The following is a 20,553-nucleotide window of genomic DNA, read 5'->3' on the forward strand; positions in this document are numbered from 1 at the left end:
GTATCTGAAAAATAAACAGATCCACCCGTTGTTGCTTCTGGATGGAGAAAAAACTGTTTCACCAGTGCTTCTCCTCCCTCTCCTTTCATATGTCCACCATCCGCACGCAGGCTGCCTGGTCTGTAGAGCATCTAACACACTTGGGTGCTAAAGAAGATAGAAAAAAGCAATGAAAAAAGTCATCGACTCAAGTGAGTTCAGGCTTCACGTGCAGACACCACTGTATTCGTGAGCTGCAGTCTCCTGATGGGCATCCTCCCTTCGGTATCCGAATGATATCAGCCCTAGTGCTAATCATTAGGTGGATTTGGCACAAGAGTTGCAAAGAGGAGGAAAGGATTTTTTAAGAAATCAAGGGTTGTTTCGCAAGGCATCAGGACAGATGAGGTGCGCTGCAAAAATGCAGCATGCGACATCTATCGGGGAGCGAAAGCCAGTTTGTATTGCTGAGATGCATGCGGTGCTGAATAGGTCCCAGCTGAATACAAGGCCATTATTTACGGGGGCGAGGGGGAGACTGGCCGATGTGGCAAACTACAGGAGCTTCTCTTGAGCGGTTCTTGCAGTAGCTGCAGGATCCCGACGCCGACTCCGAATCAGTCGAGAGCTGGCACACGAGATGGACCAAGCTGCCGGGCTGCTTGTGTTTGAACCAGAAGGAGGGAGCCTGCAATGTGTCGGAGGCAGGAAGCGTACAAAGGCCATTGCGCATCCACGTAACAAAGTGGTGATCCTGTAATTGTCACTGGGCATCGGCTGATGAACGATCAAAGAGCCGGAAATGGGGGTTAACGGCTCTACGTTAAAAAGGTCAATTGGCCGTGAGTGTTTGGAGCCCCAGTAAATCCCATTCGCCTGAGCCCGTGCAAATAAGGGTCTGCACAGCTCGGGCTTTTCTGTGCATGGTCGCTCTGTAAATCTTGCACTCGAGTCTGTCCCAGGTCACGTCTCCTTGGTGTAGGCGAAGCTCCTGCCCTTCGTGGAAACGGCTCCAAGAGGAACTTGCGCCGCTCGTGCATGAGCTGCCCAGTTGTCGGCGAAGATGAAAGGCCGGCCAGTGCCAGCACATGGGAATTTTGCAGTTCTCCGTGTCACCCAGACCTGCAGCCGGAGGGTATCGTCCAGGACTTGTGCCCCTCTCTTGCCTGGCACCCCCAAGCCGCTTCCACAGCCTGTCGCTCTTCCAAGACCTTGTCCTCCCCGTCCCCAGGCTGCACAGCCCAGACCCTCCCCGTCTCCCATTTAGCTGTCTCTCTCCAGCCTCCGAGAGGCCGAGCAAACTCCTTTCTCTTGCGCGTTGTTTCACACACGGGAGGTCCTCTCTTACAACCCTCTGCTGGACTTGAGGCAATGGAAACAGGGAGCCAAGCGTTACCCTTCATAACTTCTCCCTCCTCTGCTCACCGGCTGGCGTGAAGTCACCCCAGCACCGGGCCTCGGCCATTCGGTTGTTCGTCTCTTCTGCCAAAAAGGCCCTCCCTGAATGAATTCATCAAGTCGCTATCCTCTCTTCCAGTGCTCATCCCCTACCGCTTCTTCCAGCTCTCATCCCCTGGTATCTTCTCGAATACCAGCTGATGGAGCGCTGCCCCCCAGGAGATGGTACGTGTTCACGGTACCGTCCTCCGGCTCGGTTTGACCCCAACGCTAGACTCGGCACGGCACTTCTCCGCCTCCCCTCTTCCCTGCGTTGCGTTTGACGAGCATCCATATTCTCCTCTGCGGATTAATTGGATCGGCAGCTCCAGGATCGCGTGAAAGCGGCTGGCTCGGGGCTGGCCTTGATACGCTCTGGCTTTTAGTTGCATAATTTGTTCGCCTCTCTGCAATAAATTGTTCATGCTTTGACAGAGCTTCAGTGAAATATTTTAATGTGTTCCTGTTGAATGGTCCATTTTTTTTCCCTGTAGCTATTGACAGACGCAAGCACTAACTCTGGCTTTACATGGGGATTTAATCGTACCAGCTGTCATGCAGATCCCCGATACAAATATTTTCTATCCTTAATGGTTTCGGCGCGGTTCTTTATATGATCAAACGTAATCTTATTTAATGGAGTTTTATTGCCGCGATGCCACATTCTTTTACGCCAGGTTAGACTTGCTTTTTTAGCCTCGGCCAAGTTGTTCAGAGAGCAGCAAAACTGATTAAAGGGTTGGCGTGATTGACTTCTAAGGAAAGACCTAAGAGAGCCGGGGGAAGGGGGGTAGCAGCTCGGTCCCGAGTGAATCGGGAAGAGTATTTGGCAGCGGTTCTCATTTGAAGGGTGGGATCAATAGCGGAGGGCAAAGTTTAGCCTGGACTCAAAGGTGTATGGCTAGGGATGAATGTACGAAAGAGAAACTTTAGGATGATTATCTGGAGCAGTTTCCTGGAAATGTCTTAGATTTGATTCCTCTCCCAGGGGAAGGGATGAAAGTTTAAGCCCACAATGCAGTTAAGACAAAGCACTGGAAAATACATCACGGTACCCAGTCCTCCAGCGGCTGCTCAAGTAGCTCCTTCTCATCTCCGATTCCCGCGTGTTAAGGCCAGAAGGGGCTGCTGTGATTGTCGGGACGTGACCTCCCCTGCATTAGGGAGCTTTCAGGCAACGATCAATTAAACGTCACATGTAGCATCGATCCTTTGGGGCTAGATCCTCAGCCCGAGGATTTGACTCCATCGGACCGCAGTGGTCTCGAAAACCTCCGCGTGGAGTGATGTTCCCATGCCCAGCCGAGACGGGCTGCATCTCTGCCTGCGTTACAGCAGCGCGTCGCTATAACTGCTGCCATGTGTTTGCATGCTAGGTCGTCCGCACGGAGAAGAACAGCCTGAACAACCGGTTCCTGCCATGGGACGAGATCGAGACGGAGGCCATTCTCTCCATAGATGACGATGCCCACCTTCGCCACGACGAGATCATGTTCGGGTTTCGGTGAGTGGTAGAAACGGGGACGCGTGCGGGGGAGTGGGGTCGCTGGTTGTTCCAGCGCCGTCTGATGGTTAAAGCCAGGGGCTGGTATCGAGGGAGGTGAGCTGCCGTTCCTGCCTGCGCTCCTGGCTTCCTTGGGGCAAGTCGCGCAGACCGGTGGTTTGACAAGCGGGTGCTTAATATTCATCGCCGCTATTGAATGCACGTCCTGATTTTTCAGAGCGGCTGAGCACCTGCTGCTCTCTCTCGACACAGCTCGTCCAGAGTTGCTCGGCGCTGAGGCTCCTAACTAGGGGCTAAATGAATGCTCATGCATTGGCTTTGAGATCTGTGGATGAAAGGAGCTACATGCAGAAAGCGTCTCTCTCTCTGTCTCTCACACACATCCACGCACACCCTCCAAGCCCAAGATGAAAGACAATTATTCATTTACCAAGTGAAGGGCTTGACAATAGGGAACGCCAGAGCCTAGTGCCACTATGGACCGCTGTGCTTGTGCATCATCTTCAGTGACGTGATGCCGTGCTCTGTTCTCCGCAGGACCCCTCCTTTGTTTCAGGGCCAGACAGGGCAACACTTGCTCAATGGGGAGCTGATCAGTGCTTAGGTTTTCTCTTCGGCGTCCCCCATATGGTCCCCTGCACAGTACTCTTCCCCTGCTCTGGAGGAAGATTTATTCATTTCCTCATGGGCTTTTTGCTTCATTTTAGGACCTGAGAGCTTCACAAACAAGGGGTGGATTTATTGCAACACCCTGGGATGTGTATGCGCGCAGGGAGTCAGGAGGGAGGCATTTTCCTTATTCTGCAAGCTGAGACAGAGGCGAAGGTCAAAAGTGTCAGCTAATTTGGGCTGCCCAGTCTGAGATGCCTCCGACTTCATTTTTCATGGGGCATAATTGTGTAGTGCTGTATCCGTTCGAAGCCCAGCTCTCATGGACTTCAATTGCAGCAGTGAGCGCTCAGTGCTTCGGCAGAGCAGGGCCCAGGGTCTCGTGTCGGGCACCGAGAAAAAAGTGAGCCGCCCCAGCCCTGAGTTACTAAGCATCCCATGCAAACCGTGTCTGGTTCTCCACGTGCCTGGCCCCGAAGCCCCTGCTTCCTTCACTACCTGCTTTCCAGTTTCCCAAGGCTCCTACAAGCATCAGCCCCTCTCCCGGCACTCTTCCCCGTCTTACCCCCATCTTGTGCACGGTGTACACAATAGAAATAATGATATACAGTAGACACTCTGTTGTGTACCATTGATGCCCACGCTGGCCATCAGCAGAGTTGGGATTTTTAGAGGCGCTGAGCCATGAACTCAGAGACAAGTTGTCATCCTCTGAGAACTAGCGCTGGAGGGGGGCGGATGCACGCTGCCAGTTTTTGCTTCAAAGCAGGGGAGTGCCAAGGCATTGCAGAGATTGGTCACTTCCAAGTTTCTTCCAGGCTTTGGAAACAACTTTGAATGGAAATTTAAAAAAAAAGAAAAAGTTGGTGAGAGGAAGACCATGTAGCATAAAATATTCCAGCCCAGACCAAATTCAGCAAACGCATCGGCTGCTGAGAGCGGAGCCTCATCATCAGAAATGTTGGACAACTCTAAACACGGGGTGCTACCAATCTCTCCCTTATTTTGGCTGCTCATTATTTAAACCCACTGAGAGCCTTCATTTTAATACTTCTGAGCATTTCGTGTAAGGGGGACTGGGATAGTCTCTACTTAGTCATTAACAGGCTGCATTAAAGTTTCCATGCAGCCTTGGATGTGCAGCCCGCAGGTCAGATCCGGCCCGTGGAGCTGCTGCGTCTGGCCTGCGGGGCTGTGGGCAGGCCACGGAGCTTGGGGACGTGGCCGGGGCAGGCAGGGTGCTGATGGACATGGCCCTTGGCAGTAGGAAGGCAAGCACGGACCATGCAATACTGCGCTCAGGTTCCCTGTTGCTGCCTTCCTGCCCCTGTAGTGACTGCCACCACAGCACAGGAGCCACTACTCAATGCCCCAGGCCAGATCCAGCATGCAAGGAGACCCTGGGGTCCAAAACCAGGCCTGGACCCCAGGTGAGGGTGACACCTCTGTATAGGGAATCAGTCTTAGGTGGGTAGCTCCTGTGCTGCTGATGCCAGTCCAGCACAGGTGGGTACTGAGAGAAGCTCTTCCCTCATTCATGGCTTTAGTCCCCTTCCAAGGTGCTGACACCTCTCCCTTTCCACCATCCAGGGGGGCCTCCTGCACAACAACTTAGAAAATGAGGGTTGAAGGGAGCTCAGGAGGTCGCATCTAGTCCTACCCCCTGCTCCAAGCAGGACCAGCCCCAACCACATCATCCCAGCCAAGGCTTGGTCTACCCGGGTCAGCTCAGGGAAACCGGTTCTGATGGACGCTGAGCTCTCGTCACAGGAGGTCGTGAGTGCTTCCTTCGCCTCCTGAGTCTCTCCTGGGGACTGTGCAGCATCCCTTTGGCCCAGGGTGACAGCTGGCACAGGAGACTGATAACAGACTTTATTGCTTGCTTGGTTTTCTGGTATCAGCTTGGGGTGAGCGCCTCGGCCTCTTGTTTATAAGGATCCTAAGAAAGTAGGGCCAGAAGGGACCTCACGAGATCATCTAGTCCAGCCCCTGCTCAAGACCGGATCATCCCTGACTCGCCCATCCCAGCTAAGCGTCTCTCCAACTTGTTCTTGAAAACTTCCAAGCGTGGGGGCTCCACCACCTCTCCAGGCAGCCTGCTCCAATGCCGAACCACGCTCAGAAAGTTCCTCCTAATTTCCAGACTAATTTTCCCTTGCTGCAGCTTGAGGCTGTTCTTCCTAGTCCTGTCCCCTACAGCCATCTCCATCCTCGCTGTAATCACCCCTCAGGTATTTGAAGACTATTATCAAATCCCCCCTCAGCCTCTTCCTCTTCTGCAGACTAAATAACCCTAGTTCTTTCAGTCTTTCCTCGGCAGTCATGCCTCCGAGGCCCCTAATCATTTTGGTTGGACTCTTCCCAACCCGTCCGCATCCTTCTTGAAGTTTGGGCCCAAAACTGGACACCGGTGCTGAATAGAGCGGAGGAATTGCTGCCCTTGATTTGGAAGCGGCACTCCTGTTAATACAACCCAGGAGGCTGTTGGCTTTTTTTTGCAACGAGAGCACACTGCTGGTGTACAACCAGCGAGCTAGGGCAGGTGGGGAAGGCAGCCAGCTCCCCTCGGCCAGAGGGCTGGGTTGGCCTAATGGTTGGGAGGGGGGGAAGTGGCAGAAACACCAGGAATCCCAGCAGAGCCCCACGGGGGGGTGAACAAATGAGCCATTAAAGCAGAGGTATGGAAGACGTGGTCACCCTTTTTCTCAGGCACTGCCGCTTACGGCGGCGGGGTGGTTTGTGGGATCAGCATCAGCCCAGGTAGGTTGCTGCCTACACTTAGTGCTCGCCTCTCTGAGCCAGGTAGTCTCGCTGCTGTGTCATCCCCGGCAGCTCCCATCCGTCCCCTCAACCTCCCTTTTTCCCCAGCTGCAAGCCAGCGATGCTTATTTGCCTTAAAGCAGTGCCTGGTTAAGGCTGTATTGATTAATGCTTGAGAGCCTTGAAGGAAAATTGTTCTGTAAGTGCGTGGTATTATTATTGCTCACCCCTCTCTCCCGTCCTCAAAGCACTCTTCTCTGACATTGCCTGCTGCTGTTAATGCACCGGAGAGCGCCTGCTTCCAAGGGAAGGGAGACTGGCGACACTTTGAGACCGAAGCATTGCCTAGTAACCATTGCCCCATAATTGCATTATTTGTCTAAACCTTATTATATGCCGTAGGTTGTAATTCTTAGGGCTGACGCTTCGTCTTCCTCCATCTGCTGTTGAGCAGTAAGTAGAGTGACAATTATATTGCTAAGAAGCAGGGGCTGGGAGCCCGGGCCTCTGCGCACCTGTTAAAGGGAAAAAAATGGTAGACAATTATGCGAGGGAAAATAAAAGCGGCTCCTGAATTCCAGGGGTCGATTGTGCTGGCAGAGAGAGCGCCACAAAGGGAAGGGGGTGGAACGAGTTCATTGGCGCTTGAATAGTTTGTGCCCCAACTTTGAAAACAAAGGCCTGGTGGATGATGGGAAAATGCACAAGGAGGTGCCTGGCAGGCGGGCGCTGGCTGTAAAGAAGCTGGCAGCCTTAGTTATTCACATTTGCATTACAGCGTTGCACTGGATTTTTGTTCATTTTCTTGGCAGCAACTCTAGGGAACGTGTTGGGGTTTTTTCTTACCGTGATCGCCAGCGTGATGAGCGCTCGGGGGCTTCCAGACTTTTTCTGTTAGCACCGCCAAGGAGGTTGGGGTAGGAGGGAGCATGTCTACGCTACGGGGTGCAAGACGGTCCCCAAGTGTTGGCTTGTTTCCCAGCTGCGATCAAGGGAAAACCCCTTCTGGCAGCGAGGAGCCTCCCACGCAGGACATGTTCTGTTAGACTAGAGACCGCGGTTAATGTATCGTATTTACCCAAATCCAAGACTGCTTTGAATTTAAGACAACCCCCCTAATAGTTGTGATCTAATTTGTCCCACCAAAGCAGTGACAGAGCTGTGCTTCCACCTGTTGCTCAAATCTAAGGCAGGCAGGTACTCAAATCTAAGACTTGTCTCCCTACGGTGATTGGGGGAGAGAGTCTAGTCTTGAATTCAAGTAAATACAGTAGGTCTTAGGCATTTATCAGATCAAATGAAGTGATCTGAAAAGAGCCAGCAGCCCTGCAACATCGAGTTGGATTCATGCCTAGGTTAGGCATTACTGGTATGCTTTTAGATCATTCCTGGTGGTTTCCCAATAACCCTGTGGGCTCCTCCTGAGGGGAGGGCATCAGGCAAGGAGAGGGTATTACGAGCACTTGCTCGCTCTCTAGGTCACCTTTCCCATTTGGTCTTGAGCTCTCTGGTATGGATGTGTCAAGGTGTAAGGGAGCATAAAAAGCCTTTACATGGGGCACCCGCGATACCAGGACCTGCGTGGGCAAAAGGGTAGAGTAGATGTTTGCGGGCAGGAGCTCCATCTCGCACACAGTTGGGTGGCAGTGGCGGGTCACGGGCAAAGCCCCGAACCAATTCTTGCTTCGTGGAAGTCCAGCGCTCGACATCTGTGAGTGTTGGGGTGTTTTACACATGCTAAAAGCATCAGCCTTACAGCCCCCCAGTGAGACAGGTCAGCATTGTCCCCATTTCACAGATGGGAAAACTGAGCACCAGGGTGAGTTTAAGGACCTCTTCACAATGATAAAAGAAGAGCCAAGAACAGGACTTGGATTTCCTGACTCCCAGGCCCAGGCTCCGACTATAGGCAGAGCATTTTCCCTCTCTGAGAAGGGAGGTGGGCGAGATGAGAAACGGCGATTACGTTGGGTGGAGCACATAAAGCATGGTGGGATGCTGGAGTAAAAGGATCTGTTGGCAGGGGGTGCATTTCCCACTTAAAATCATAGAAAAGGAGGGTTGCAGGGACCTCGGGAGGTCACATCTACTCCAACCCCTTGCTCCAAGCAGGACCAGCCCCAACTCCATCATCCCAGCCAAGGCTTGGTCTCCCTAGGCCTAGTATCTCAACGTGCGGGGTAGGGAATGGTCTGTGAGTTGCATGACACCCAGTGTTGGAAAGGGACTTGAACAGCAAGGGAGGTCAACAGGAAGAGTTTAGCCCAAATCGTGGCTGATCCTCTACCGCCGAGCTGCTGTCGTGAGCTGGGTGGTTCGTCTCTCCTCCAGCGTCCGAGCGTGCTAATGTCCTTTCCCCGCTGAAACGTCTCCTTTCTGTTGGCAGAGTCTGGAGAGAGGCGAGGGACCGTATCGTTGGCTTCCCCGGGCGGTACCACGCGTGGGACATCCCCCATCAGTCCTGGCTCTATAACTCTAACTACTCGTGCGAACTGTCCATGGTGCTCACTGGTGCTGCCTTCTTTCACAAGGTAAGAGCAAGAGGCCCCCTGACATGTTCAGTACCTTCCTCCTGTGCAGGGAAGCAATGGGCAGCAGACTGGCCTGATTCCCTTGGAGGGACGTGTCCCTACAGGACTCCTCATGTCCTGTCATCTGCCCCAGTGGAGCAGGAGTCCACAAGCAGAGGCAGTGAGCTGTGGGGGACCCGGCCCGGGGACTCAGTAGTTGCAGGTCTGTAACAAAGAGGGTTTTTTTGCTGCTCTGACTCTAAGAAGCAGAGCCTCTTCCGAGGCAGGGGGAGTTTGTCGCCCGCGGGCTTTGGGTTGCACCCGAGGTTAGTCTGTCACCAGTTGCCCCAGCTCTGTTTTTTACAGCTGGTGAATCTTGCTCATGTGTTGCAGTACTACGCATACCTGTACTCCTATGTGATGCCCCAGGCCATCCGCGACATGGTAGATGAGTACATCAACTGTGAGGATATTGCCATGAACTTCCTCGTCTCTCATATCACCAGGAAACCACCCATCAAGGTAAAGAGCCAGATGGGAGCTTGTCTTTGTTTCAGGAGAAACCATTATTTATCCCAGGCCACTGAAAACACACCTGTCGCCGCCTCCGAGCCCAAGTTGGGGAGGGCTAAGGTATCCAGTCGCATGCAGCCAAGATCTCCTGCTGTCTAAATGGACTCGAGTTGGTTCAGGCGCCATCCACACTTGACCTAACCGGGTAGATGTGCCTGGCAGCATAGGGCAGAGTTGATGGCCAGAGCTGGATCAGGTCCCTGAGAATCCCCTAATTCAAGCCCTTTCATGCCCAGGCCTGTTTGAACCCCCCTCCAGCTGTGCTCAGGGTTTGAAACAGTCCTTGAGACCAGCAAGACCCAGACCGCGGAGGGCTGTGTGGGTCCAAGTCACTGCCTTTAGAAAGCATGTCATTTGTTCTCCCCTCTGCCCTGCCTATGTCTTAGGCATCAGCCAGACATTACACTTCAGACATGATTAACCAGTTAATCGTGTCTTAAAAGTGTAACCCAGCTCCATAGTTTCATAGTGCTTAGGGTCAGAAGGGACCTAAGCAGATCGTCAGGTCTGACCCCCCGCCCCGGGCAGGAATGAGTGCTGGGGTCATAACACCCCAGCCAAATATCTGTCCAGCCTCCTCTTGAAGACCCCCAAGGCAGGAGAGTACCACGGTCAGGCAGCTAATGGTGCAATAAAACAGGAAGCCAGCCACCAAGTTATTGCACAAAATACACGTGATTAACTTCGTGGCTGGTTTCCGTTGCTCCTTAAATCGAACGTGTGGCCAGTAGCGTCCCTGTGGGCCAGCGGTCACTCATCGTCTATAGGACCGGGACTACTGGGCAGCCCTGGTGTGGTCCCAATCTTGCTGATCAGCCAAAGGGGAGCGCTGCAGTGGTTGCAACCTGGGATCCTGATTTTCCAGTCATTAGCTGATAGTTGGTCGGCTCCAGGGACTGCACAGGGACTCTCCAGGTTGAATTCCCCTCGAGCTGAACCCCAGGGGAGTCTCATCCTCGTTTAAGAGCAGTGTGCGTCCTAGCTGACGCGCGTCGGTGTAGCCTGGGTTTCAGAGGGGAGGTCCAGCACTTCGGGCACATCCAACCCCGTCAGGTTGGGGGCACTCATCACTTCTACGGGCACAGGCCCGTCTCTGCCCCTGCCCAAGGGACAGGCCCTACCCCAGGTGCCTCGATCTCGGGTTATTCGTTCGTCCGAGGGTTCAGACCTGGGGCCCGTCGCTGGAGCGTTGCAGCCCCTGCACGAGCAGCGAGGTGAGTGCAAGGAGGGGAGGGTTGGCGCCTTGTTTCCTGCGCTTCCCTTCCGGTTTTATTGTTGATCGTTGCCGCGGGCTTGGGGCACAAGCCAGCAAAGTGCCGTCTTCACCAGGCCCCCTTCTGTGTAGCCCTGTGAAATCCAGCAGGCAGATTTGACTTCAGCATCCGTCATCCCAGGCTCCTGGTTTGTCATCTAAGAAGATAAAGCAGCGTAATCCCGGCCAAGAGGAAACAGGCCTCTTGAAGTCTAATCCCAGTTTGGCCAGTGGCTCGTTTAACACTTGGTGGTCTGCATTCAGCGGCCTTCGATTTAGGAACGGTAGCAGCCAATTGGGTTCATCCAGTCAAACTCTCTAAACCACTGGGAGCTGGCCTTTTTGGCAGGTATGCCACAAATTAGCCATTCCCCTTCCTCGAGTGCCAGTCTGATCCCTTTCCCACGCCTGCTCTGCTTTCTGCTCCCTCCTGCTGTGCTACCTGTCCCCTGTGCCCCACACAGCGACCACTGGTTGGCCAGCCCTGCTGTAGCCCAGGGTATCCCAGAGCTTGGCGCCTTGCAGAAAGGGGCAGTAAAATCAGGATTGCCCTTGTCCGCCCTGCACCATTCCCTCCGTCCATGTTTCCCATCATGCCTGGAGCAGCCTTGTCCTCCATCAAGTGTACATATCTTCTGCAGAGCCCAGCCAGCAGATACCCCCAGCTCACCTGGGCAGGTCTGCATCTAGGCTACTCCAATAGCTTTGAACCTGCCACCTGGCTCTCTTTGTATGCAAGGCATCCAGCGCACTGCTGGGGTTGTGTCTGGGGGCCTGCGTCCCCATCTCCGTGCCCGTTCATGGCATCATTCGGGCTTGACTGGCATGGAGAGTCTGTGTTGGGGAGAAGAGCGCTAGGGGCCCAAGAAGTGCCCTTGGGCGTGCTAAGGGAAAACAGTGGCTGGGAGGAGGGAGATGAAACGAGGAGCAAGAGGGGCAGAGCCTTTACTGCAGCTAAAAACAGCCCCCGGTGTCTCCCGGCATCCCTTTCCCATAGGCACCGTTGCTGTCGGTGCCACGCGGATGTGGGATGGCAGGCAGGGTCTCTTAGAAGCGGTGCAGGCGTTGGATATGCTCGAGCTCCCTAGTTTTGGTCACTTCCTACACCCATTCGGGCCAAGAAGCATGTCCTGAGAGCGGGCATTTTTATGCCGTCTTGATATCCATGGCTCCCTCCTTGACCTGGCGATGCTGGGAAGCAAGAGAGACCATTGAGAGCCGGCAAGGAAGACGTGACTCTCCCAGGAGCAGGGTGGAGGTTTGGGGGGGTGCATTTCCTCTCTGTTTCCCATTCGCTCTCTTTTCTTCCCTATCTTCATCCCCCCTAACGAAAGTTGACCCATTTCCTTCTTGGCCAGGTGTTTCCATGTATTTCCATCACCCGGCGCGTTTGCTGGAAGCCAGCACGCAGCAAGGACAGGAGCACCCGGTCAAGCCCTTTCTGTTTTGGGATCTCTTTTGGTAGATAGGAAGTGAGCGTCTTCCAGTAGCTCAGAAACGTGCCCAGCGATATAATGCAGAGGCAGCTGAGCAAGGAAACCTCTGCACATAACTTTGGTAGTTATAGAGCCGCTACGGCATCAGACACGGACTGACTAAAAAGAGTAGGATTGGCAGTGATGTGATTGTGAGAGCATTGCTGGGTCCTCATGAGTGGGAGTGGATAACTAGACGGATGCCATTGAAGAGAGGTCTCCGCCAGCTGTTGGGGACTGCTGGGTACACAAGGGGCGTTTCAGTGGCACCCTGCACCAGAATAGCTAGCCGTTTCCCCAGTCCAGCATTGCGGAGCCAGGCCCCTCGTGCACGGGAATGATTCCAGCGAGGCCGCGGCTAATGAGGTTACAGCAAAGGTTTTAACTGGGACGAGGTGAGCTGCTCTGCACACGAGAGCTGAGCCCCGAGGGGCGCGCGCACTTGGAGCAGCTCTGATCTCTCGTGCTGCTCTCCAAATCAGTGGCCAGCGGGATGTCCCCGGGGTTGTGCTGGGAGGGGGACCCGTGTTTGAATGGGACGCCACACCCGAGTTCCTGAACACCGGCACTCAACTAAAGGTCACGTTTGGGGCCATTAGGGAGCCCGAGCTTTCACGCAAGTTGGCGTGTCGCACGCCCTGGTGCTTTCAGGTGCCCTGCCTTTGCTGTAGGCTGAGGGCCAAGCGCCGCGCTCCAGTGGCAGCCAGGTGTGCAGCTCAGCACCTGCAAGCCATGTGCCGGCCGATGCTGACGTTGTCCCTCTCTTCCCAGGTGACCTCGCGCTGGACTTTCCGCTGCCCAGGCTGCCCCCAGGCCCTTTCGCACGACGACTCTCACTTCCACGAGCGGCACAAGTGCATCAACTTCTTCGTCAAGGTGTACGGGTACATGCCCCTGCTGTACACCCAGTTCCGCGTGGACTCGGTCCTCTTCAAGACCCGCCTGCCCCACGACAAGACTAAGTGTTTCAAGTTCATCTAGGGAGGAGGGGAGCCAGGCGGCCAGGCGCGCTCGGCACGCTGGACTGCGGTGAGCAGCTGGCAGACGACGGTCTGGCTGAGGTTCCCGGGGAGCGATGCCCCCAGTGTTGACAGTGGCCTTCCCCCGAGGGACGGGAAGATCCTGGATCCCGATAGGCGCGTTCACTTCCCACGGCGACACCGTCGCGCGAGACAGATCCCAACCACGTCCTGTGTAAAGACACTTCCTAGCGTCAGACACTGAGGAAACGGAGACTTTGGTTAGTGGCTCAGCTAGTGCGGTAGCCAAGGGCCACCATTTTTTTTTAATTATGATTAATGTTATTTAAAATGAAAGTGTTTTAGATTTGCTGTGTGAGGCTATTTTTTTTCCTCCCCCCCTCGCTTTGCACCTGCCTCCACTGAGGGATGCTGTAGGTGAGGACATACGGTGCACATGCCTCAGCGGGGACGGTGGGTCTCAGCCCCGCGGTAGCTGCCATGTCCGTGTTATTCTGCGTGCCATCTGCCCGCGAGGGAGCCGCTGCGGTTCTCCTCTCAGGCTCCTGTGCCCTAATTGTACCAACCTGGTCCTCACCCTCCGCCTGACACGCCAAACTGCGCTTCCCAGCCCCGAGTTGGACGAGCAGGGGGTTACCTCCACAACCCCAACCCCAGCTCCCAGTGTTTCCATGCCCCTGTCCTCCAGCCAGCTGGACTTTCCCCTGGGACTGCAGCATCTGGAACTGGCCTCTGTGCTACGGAGGGCCTGCGACCAGGTCCAGAGGGGCCAAGGCTTGTCCGGGACAAGGCGGCAGGGGCTGCTCGTTGTCCAAAGCGGAGCATGCATGTGCACACCCCATGCATCCAAGCGTGCGGGGAAGTGGCCTCCTCCCCGGGACAGCACCAGGTGCAGCATTGCTCACAGGTTTCAAACATGCTTGTTCTCCACGAGGGGTGACGACACTGTGCGGGCCGAGCCCCGATCCTACCTTTGTCGCCATGTGTGGCGGTGATACCGATCCCATTCTCACCGCCATGTGCGAGCCGGGGGCGAGCCGGGCCCGTCTTCGTCACACGCGGGCTGTGGCCAGCAGCCCGGGCACGCGGGGCTGGAGAGAACTGCGGAGCGGTTCGGCACGCGTGAGTTAGAATTAGTTACGGAGGCGTAATGGTTGATTGAAAAGATTGTTTACTTACACCCAAAGATGGTATTGGTGTAGGCTGGACAGGTTTCCAGGCACAGCTCCTGCTTAGATCCTCGCTAGAGGAACACAACAAATCGATTGCTCCCACGGAGCTGTTCAGGCTCCGCGGGTCCGGTTTGGTTGGGTTCGAAAAGTTTCCCCGGAGTTACTTAGGCTCCGTGGGTCCGAAGTTACAGGAAAGGGATACGTCTGGGATTGCGCTCGGCGACGGGGAGAGGCGAGAAGTGAAAGCTCCGTAGGCTCGATTCTGTCGCCTCTATTGCCTGCTTAGGGGAGGCGTGCCGGGACCGCAGCTCTTGGAGATCTTCACACAGCATCTCTCTCGTCCTCCCTCCTCCGGCTTGGGCGGAAACTACCCAAGCCTTTTGTACGGCTAGCAAGCCAATCGCTACCCGCCACATGTGCCTATATTAGGAATGGGCCAATAATATGGCGCGAATCCGAATACAAATGGCGGGAACCCCTTTGCAGCGTGTATCACTGCGATGCAAAAGAAATGCACCCTGCAAAGAAGCTGCAATTCGGCGGGAAATCCCCCGTTGCACCAGAGCTCTCTCTAGCAGCAGAGAGCTCTACCGTGCAAAGAAAGCGACAAATTGGCGGGAAATAATTTAGCGGTGCCGAAGCACGCACACAAACAAAAATCACAACTTTGGGTTGTGACAGACACGAGCCCTTCCCTGTGTGTAAGACAGCCGAGGCAGGCTAAAGCGACGTCCCAGCAGGCCTGGCGCTCTTACAAGGCTGCCTGCCCCATCCCATGCCAATAAGCCTTGCTGCACTCCCTTCCACGTGATGTTGCTCGACTTGCTCTGGAGCACCGAGGCAGGCCACAGCTCTGTCAGTCAGTGCCGATTGCCCCTGTTGCCCCATCTTGGCGATGTCAAACAGCCCCTTGGCGCTGTCCCCGCGTCTCTCCGGTATGCATGCTCAGATGCAGGCGCCAGCCCGGGTTCTGGCTGCACGGAGCCGACCTGCGGAGGGCTGGGTTGTTTTTAAAGGACGGCGTTAACTGCTTCCCTTCTCCCTCGGGGGCTTTGAGGCAGGCTGGAGGCCGCCCCCGCAGCAGGCCAGCGCTCCCCTCCCCTCCCTCTGAGCCAGGTCCCCCCTTGCTGCCCCTTCCCTTTCAGCCCTGCCGCTCGCCCCGTTGCTCGTCCAGCGAGCTGGTGTTGCAGAGCAGAGTCCAGGAGCAACGCATGGCGCAGGCAGGCTGAGACCCAACTTGTTTCCCTTCCTTTACAACCACCCCCCTGCGGTTACTGTAAGGGTCGGCGGGGAGCTTGCGAGGGACGCGTCACTTCTGGGCTGCGTCTCTGCAGCTGGCAGGTAATTGTGGGTCCCCACCCAACATCCCCGCCAGTCTTGGTCTCAAGGTTGAGACGGGAGAGAGGGGGGCACACAATTCACCTGTAACTCGATTGCTTCGGTGCGAGCCAGGTCTTCCTGCACTAGCGACTAGTGTGTGACGGGGCCAGGAATCAGGCGCAGCACTCACGAGTTGAAATGCAGATCCCGGTCTTGTCCGTGTCAAACCACCCTGACCTGGGTTGGACGCCGGCTGGAAAGGTAACGGGGTGGTGCTTTAGGGGGAAGAGCTGTCTGCAGGCCTGGCAACCTATGCCCTGCGCCTGGTGTGCTTCAGTGGCCTGGCCTGCCCTCGCCCAGCTGCCGTCCGGGAGATTGCCCGTGCAAACCTTGCCGGGAATCGGAGCCGTGTGATGGGATCGCTCCCACCGCAGCAACAGACTGCCTGTCATGGGGTCTCTGAGCATCAATGTCATTTGGTAGCCACACAATTATTGCACAGGTTACACAAGTCCTTTGGAGAGGAACGGTCCCTTCAGAAAGGCCGTCAGCAGCCTTGGATGGATGCCAAAGCATCCTCAGGCAGCACCTTTCTTACTCCTGTGCGAGGGCGGTGAGTGCAGAAGGCTTGGCATACCGTCCCAAAGGATGAGCATGGATGACCTTAGCTTGCTCCTTGTGGAAACGTGTAGCATTACATGCATTGCAACTCGTGATCAAATGATTTTAACAAGCCCGGCGGGGGGGCGTCATTCTTCCAATGACTGACACGACTGGCAAGCGGAGGGAGGCATCGGCCCCCGAGATGGGGAAGCTGTGACATCCGTCGGCGCTGCTGGGGTTGGGCGTTCGACGCGCCGTCACGCGCCTGGAACCGGACACCCTTGGCCGGGGGCGCAGCTGCCGTGGCACAGACGCAGGCTGCCCCGGGGACCTGGTCGGTTTTCACGACAGAAGCAGCTGTGCTGCTCTTGCAGTCGGAAACTTTCCAGCAGGATTTGGGGCAGCTGAAAGCCAGGAGCCCTGCGTGGCGCGCTTGTTCTCAGGCGTTTGTTCCCACCTGGTTCTTTTTGTCTTTAAGGCCAGCAATTGTCTGGATTAGGCTGAAACCCCAGCGGTTCTGCGCCCCGCACTCGCCAATGCACCTGGCTTCTCCGTGCTCATCTCTGTGAAGGACGCTGCCTGGGACCGTGCAAGGCGGGGGCAATTGCCATCCAGGTCGGGGTCCTTGGCAGGTGCAGGACACTGGTGCCTGGGCCGGGTCTCCCTGGTGGAGGCAAGGAAGGGAGAGGGTGATGCCACCTCCGAGTCTCCGGCCCGTCTGCCCCACTCGGCCGGGGAGCGGTGCAGACTCCTCCACGGATCCAACGTGGGGCTGCCCCCTCTCTCCCCCTGCAGCGCAGGGGATGCTGAGCACAGGGTCGGTGACTTCTGGGGGCTGGCCCTGTTATGCTTTTCGATGTTTGCTAACCCCGCCAACGCCAGGGACGATGGGCAGAAAGCCTTCTGCCAAGGCCCTGAGACCTGCGAAGGGCAAATGGCTCCCTGGCGTGGGACAGTGCGACACGGCGGGGAAAGCAAATGTTTCGTCCTGCTGGGTAACAGCGGGGCCACACGGCGGTCAGCGCCAGCACGGGCCCAGTCGCTTTGCTGGCGAGATGCATCACATCCCGCTCCAGTCCACCCCACCGCTCTTCAGGACTCCCTGCCCCTAAAACCAGGTCCTGCTGGTACCACACGAGCCCCGTGTACCCGCTTCTCGTCCGCGGTGCAACCTGCACGTTGGTGCTGTGCTCCGAACTCATCCCACCCCCAAACCGGGGCACGGGGTGGGAGCCAGTTGGTTAAAATTGAGCACGATAGTCTCTGTTGTCTTCTGCAAAACGGTCCAATGCCTGGGGCGCTGAACACGCGACTGGCTGCGGGTCTCGCTCACGGATCTGGACAAAACCAACGAGCAAGGATGGGCCCGAAGGGAGCGGAAATGGAACCAGGCGCGAGTGCTGGGCCTTGCTCCTGGAGCAGAGATGTGGTTTTGTGCCGTGAGATGGGTTCAGCAGGGGTCTGGGACTCTCAGGTAGTGCAGGGGCCGCAAATCCTTTCTATTTACAGGGCAGCGCCCTGTCTACTCACCTCTTCCTGGCACGGGCTATGGCCACGCTTCGGGGACTCGCAAAGGGAATCCCGGAACAAGTCTTGAGTCGCTCGTGACAGCCGCGGCGTTGCAGAACGATATTTGCTGGCACCGCTGGTCTTAGACTTGTTGAAGTAGAAAAGCAGGGCTGGAAGGGACCTCCGGGGGTCAGCTAGTCCAGCCCACCGCCCCACGTACGCCAGCACGGACGAATGCTCGTCTAATTTGCTCTGGAGATTTCACAGCCACTGTCGGCAGCCTGGTCCAGCGCTGGGTGCCCATCAGAAAAAAAGGGTCTTCCTCAGATTCAACCAAAATAGTCCCCCAATATGCCTGCTCCTGCCACAGCCTTTGTATTTCTTCCTCCAGTACTCAGAAGCAGCCAGCAATTTGCACGGGGGTTTTGCCAGGTCTACGGCCAGGGTCCAGCGCGAGACCTGCCTGGCTCACGACCACCTCGGCCCAAAGCTACACGCCAATGTTAGGTCTGAGGTGAAGGACCCCGAGGTCCCGGGGAGGACGAATGACCACCTCTGCCCTGTGATTTTGTGGAGTGCGGCACCAGACCTTTTTTTGGGAGGTGGAGGCAGAAGGCCGTGTCATTCGGCCACTTGACTTCACAGCTGCCACCTGCTCCGAAGGCATCGTCTCGGGCTGTGGCTTTCAACCTTTTTTTTCACTTGCAGGCCTCTAAAAATGTTGAATGGAGGTGCGGACCCCTTTGAATTGTAAGTGTGGGTATTCACACACTTTTCATTGATTGTAGTCATCGTCTGTGGATCCCTTAGACATAGTGCGTGTTGAAAACCATCAGTCTGTGACTTTGTCCAAGTTCAGGAGCAAGGATAAATAAGTCCCTTTTAAAGTTTTTCTGTACGCACGCAGCAGGCATGAGTTTTCAGTGAAGAATAACTTCACGCTGCGGAAAACAAGCCCAAGAAAGGATAAAAGGCGCTAGGCAAGAGCATGGCGCACATTGCCTGTATAACGGGTTGCAGGGCCTCCGAGAACAAAACGTCCCCTCTCTCTGCAGGCAGAAGTCCTGCTTAGCAATGTACCGAGGAGAAAACAGGGCTGCTAGTTTCTGAGCCGTCCCCACCACCTTCCCTTGAGGTGGATGTGCTGATAAAGGTTAACGTGGAAGTGGCACCTGCCAGCTCTACCTGCTCGGCAAGGCCTAAACCGGGAAGTGAAGAGCTGCCCGTATCTGCAAAGCAGCCTGGGGGCAGGGGCACAAGCCAAGGGCTCAGCCCTGGTCCATGCAGATGCTTCCTTTGAGATGCACCAAAGATGCGCCGTGCGTGCTGGGGAGATGGGTGCTGAGCACCAGGCTTTTTCTGGAAGCAATTCAAATCCCAGCTAAAATACACAGGAAATGCAGCCCCCATGTCACACGTTGCAGATGTTAACACCATTCACGGGCGAATCGTGCAATATATTTAAACCGGCCACGCGTGCAAAGCAATTATCATGCCATCAAAAATGGCCGTCCAGCTATAAAAAGAGCTGACCAACTACACAGTTAGTGCTTGAAAGTGTGCAACAACTTCAGAGCTGGTGTCTATCCAGCTTTCATTTGAACGTGTGGCACAGCCCTTATTGCCACTGCTGATTGGGTGGCACACTCACCAACTTACAAATGACACAAATGCCATAGGTACAAATGCATGTGACACACTCACAAACAACACAGGCCAAGCTCCCAGGAGAAGACTCCTGCCCCAGGCTAGGGGTCCTTCTGGGATGGGCATTTCTGTTTAATTAAATGGTGATTGGGTCACAGAGAGAGAAAGATCATGACTCTGCAGCCTGAGGTCACAGCTTTCATGTAGGATTTGGGGGGTGGGGCGGCCACCTGGGGTCCCTGCCCTGCTCCCATGAGCATTTATGCATGTTATCCAGTGACTAGTTAGTATAAAGTTCATACCTCTCCATGGTGGAGGTCACAAAGTCCTCCCAGCCATCGGGCCATTGCAGCAAGTCTCAGCTGGGGTCCTGAGCACCCTGGGGTGTTGGGACATCCTTTTAAGGGCACAGTGCACTTTTAGCACTGTTGGGTGTGCAAACGCCAACACACAATTCACAAGAGGAACCCAAAGATTGCACTGAGGAATGCAGAGCGTCCAACCCATCCCGCCCTGCTGTTGTGTGCAACAGAAGAATTGGGCTACGACGGCCAAAAAACAAGCAACAGCAGAACTGACATTTTCTCAGGGGTGCCCGGAGCCGACCCGGTTGAGAACCACTGGACTGTAAGTCAGGCACGCTCACTCCCACTCTTTCGGGCAGCGTAGCATTAATCGCTGTGTGCAAATTGGCACAGCTTCGACAGAGCACAGACCCCCTCCCTCACACATAGCTCTTAGCTGGGGGGTTTGGGCTTGTTCAGGCGAAGGGAATTGGACCTACATCCCCTGCTGCACCTTGCTGAGCTACTGGGTGCAAAGGGCACATCCTTGCTAACTGGGAAAGCAAGGAGCAGTAGCGGCTGGGCTCTGTCCAGGGCCAACTCTGGCAGGTGGGCTGGGAGCAAAGTTGCTGGAACAAGCCTATAGGCGGGTATTAACCAGGATAGTAGGGCTGCGGCCTCAATATTGGGTCCCCAGAGGGAGGGTCAGGGGACAGCGCCCCACGTAAAGAGCCGTCCCCAAAGCATCCACTCCCAAGAGAGACGCTGGGTCAAGGCCCACCGGGAACTACCTGAGCAGCTGGAAGGAGGCCACTAAATGCAGAGCAACTAAGTTCGGGGGGCAAATCATGAGAAAGCAGCAGGAGACGTGCAAGCTAATACCTTGGGTGCCAAGCAGAGCCCGCTGCCCCTTGAACGCAGCAAGGGAGCCTGCCAATG

General features: G+C 55.5%; 1 protein-coding gene across 5 annotated transcripts in view; it reads left to right on the forward strand.

Moving 5' to 3' along the window:
• EXTL3 (exostosin like glycosyltransferase 3) overlaps nt 1-13,425 on the forward strand; it is a 193,374-nt gene extending 179,949 nt beyond the window's left edge. For all 5 annotated transcript variants that reach the window (XM_059728399.1, XM_019483814.2, XM_019483815.2 and 2 more), the window contains 4 exons: nt 2,793-2,920; nt 8,676-8,820; nt 9,193-9,321; nt 12,871-13,425. In XM_059728399.1, the coding sequence (XP_059584382.1) occupies nt 2,793-2,920; nt 8,676-8,820; nt 9,193-9,321; nt 12,871-13,080 (612 nt within the window). In that variant the 3' untranslated portion in view covers nt 13,081-13,425. The remainder of the gene's footprint in view (nt 1-2,792; nt 2,921-8,675; nt 8,821-9,192; nt 9,322-12,870) is intronic.
• The last annotated feature ends 7,128 nt before the right edge of the window (nt 13,426-20,553 follow it).

The sequence above is a fragment of the Alligator mississippiensis genome, chromosome 1 (genome assembly GCF_030867095.1).
Source record: "Alligator mississippiensis isolate rAllMis1 chromosome 1, rAllMis1, whole genome shotgun sequence".
Classification (NCBI taxonomy): domain Eukaryota; kingdom Metazoa; phylum Chordata; order Crocodylia; family Alligatoridae; genus Alligator; species Alligator mississippiensis.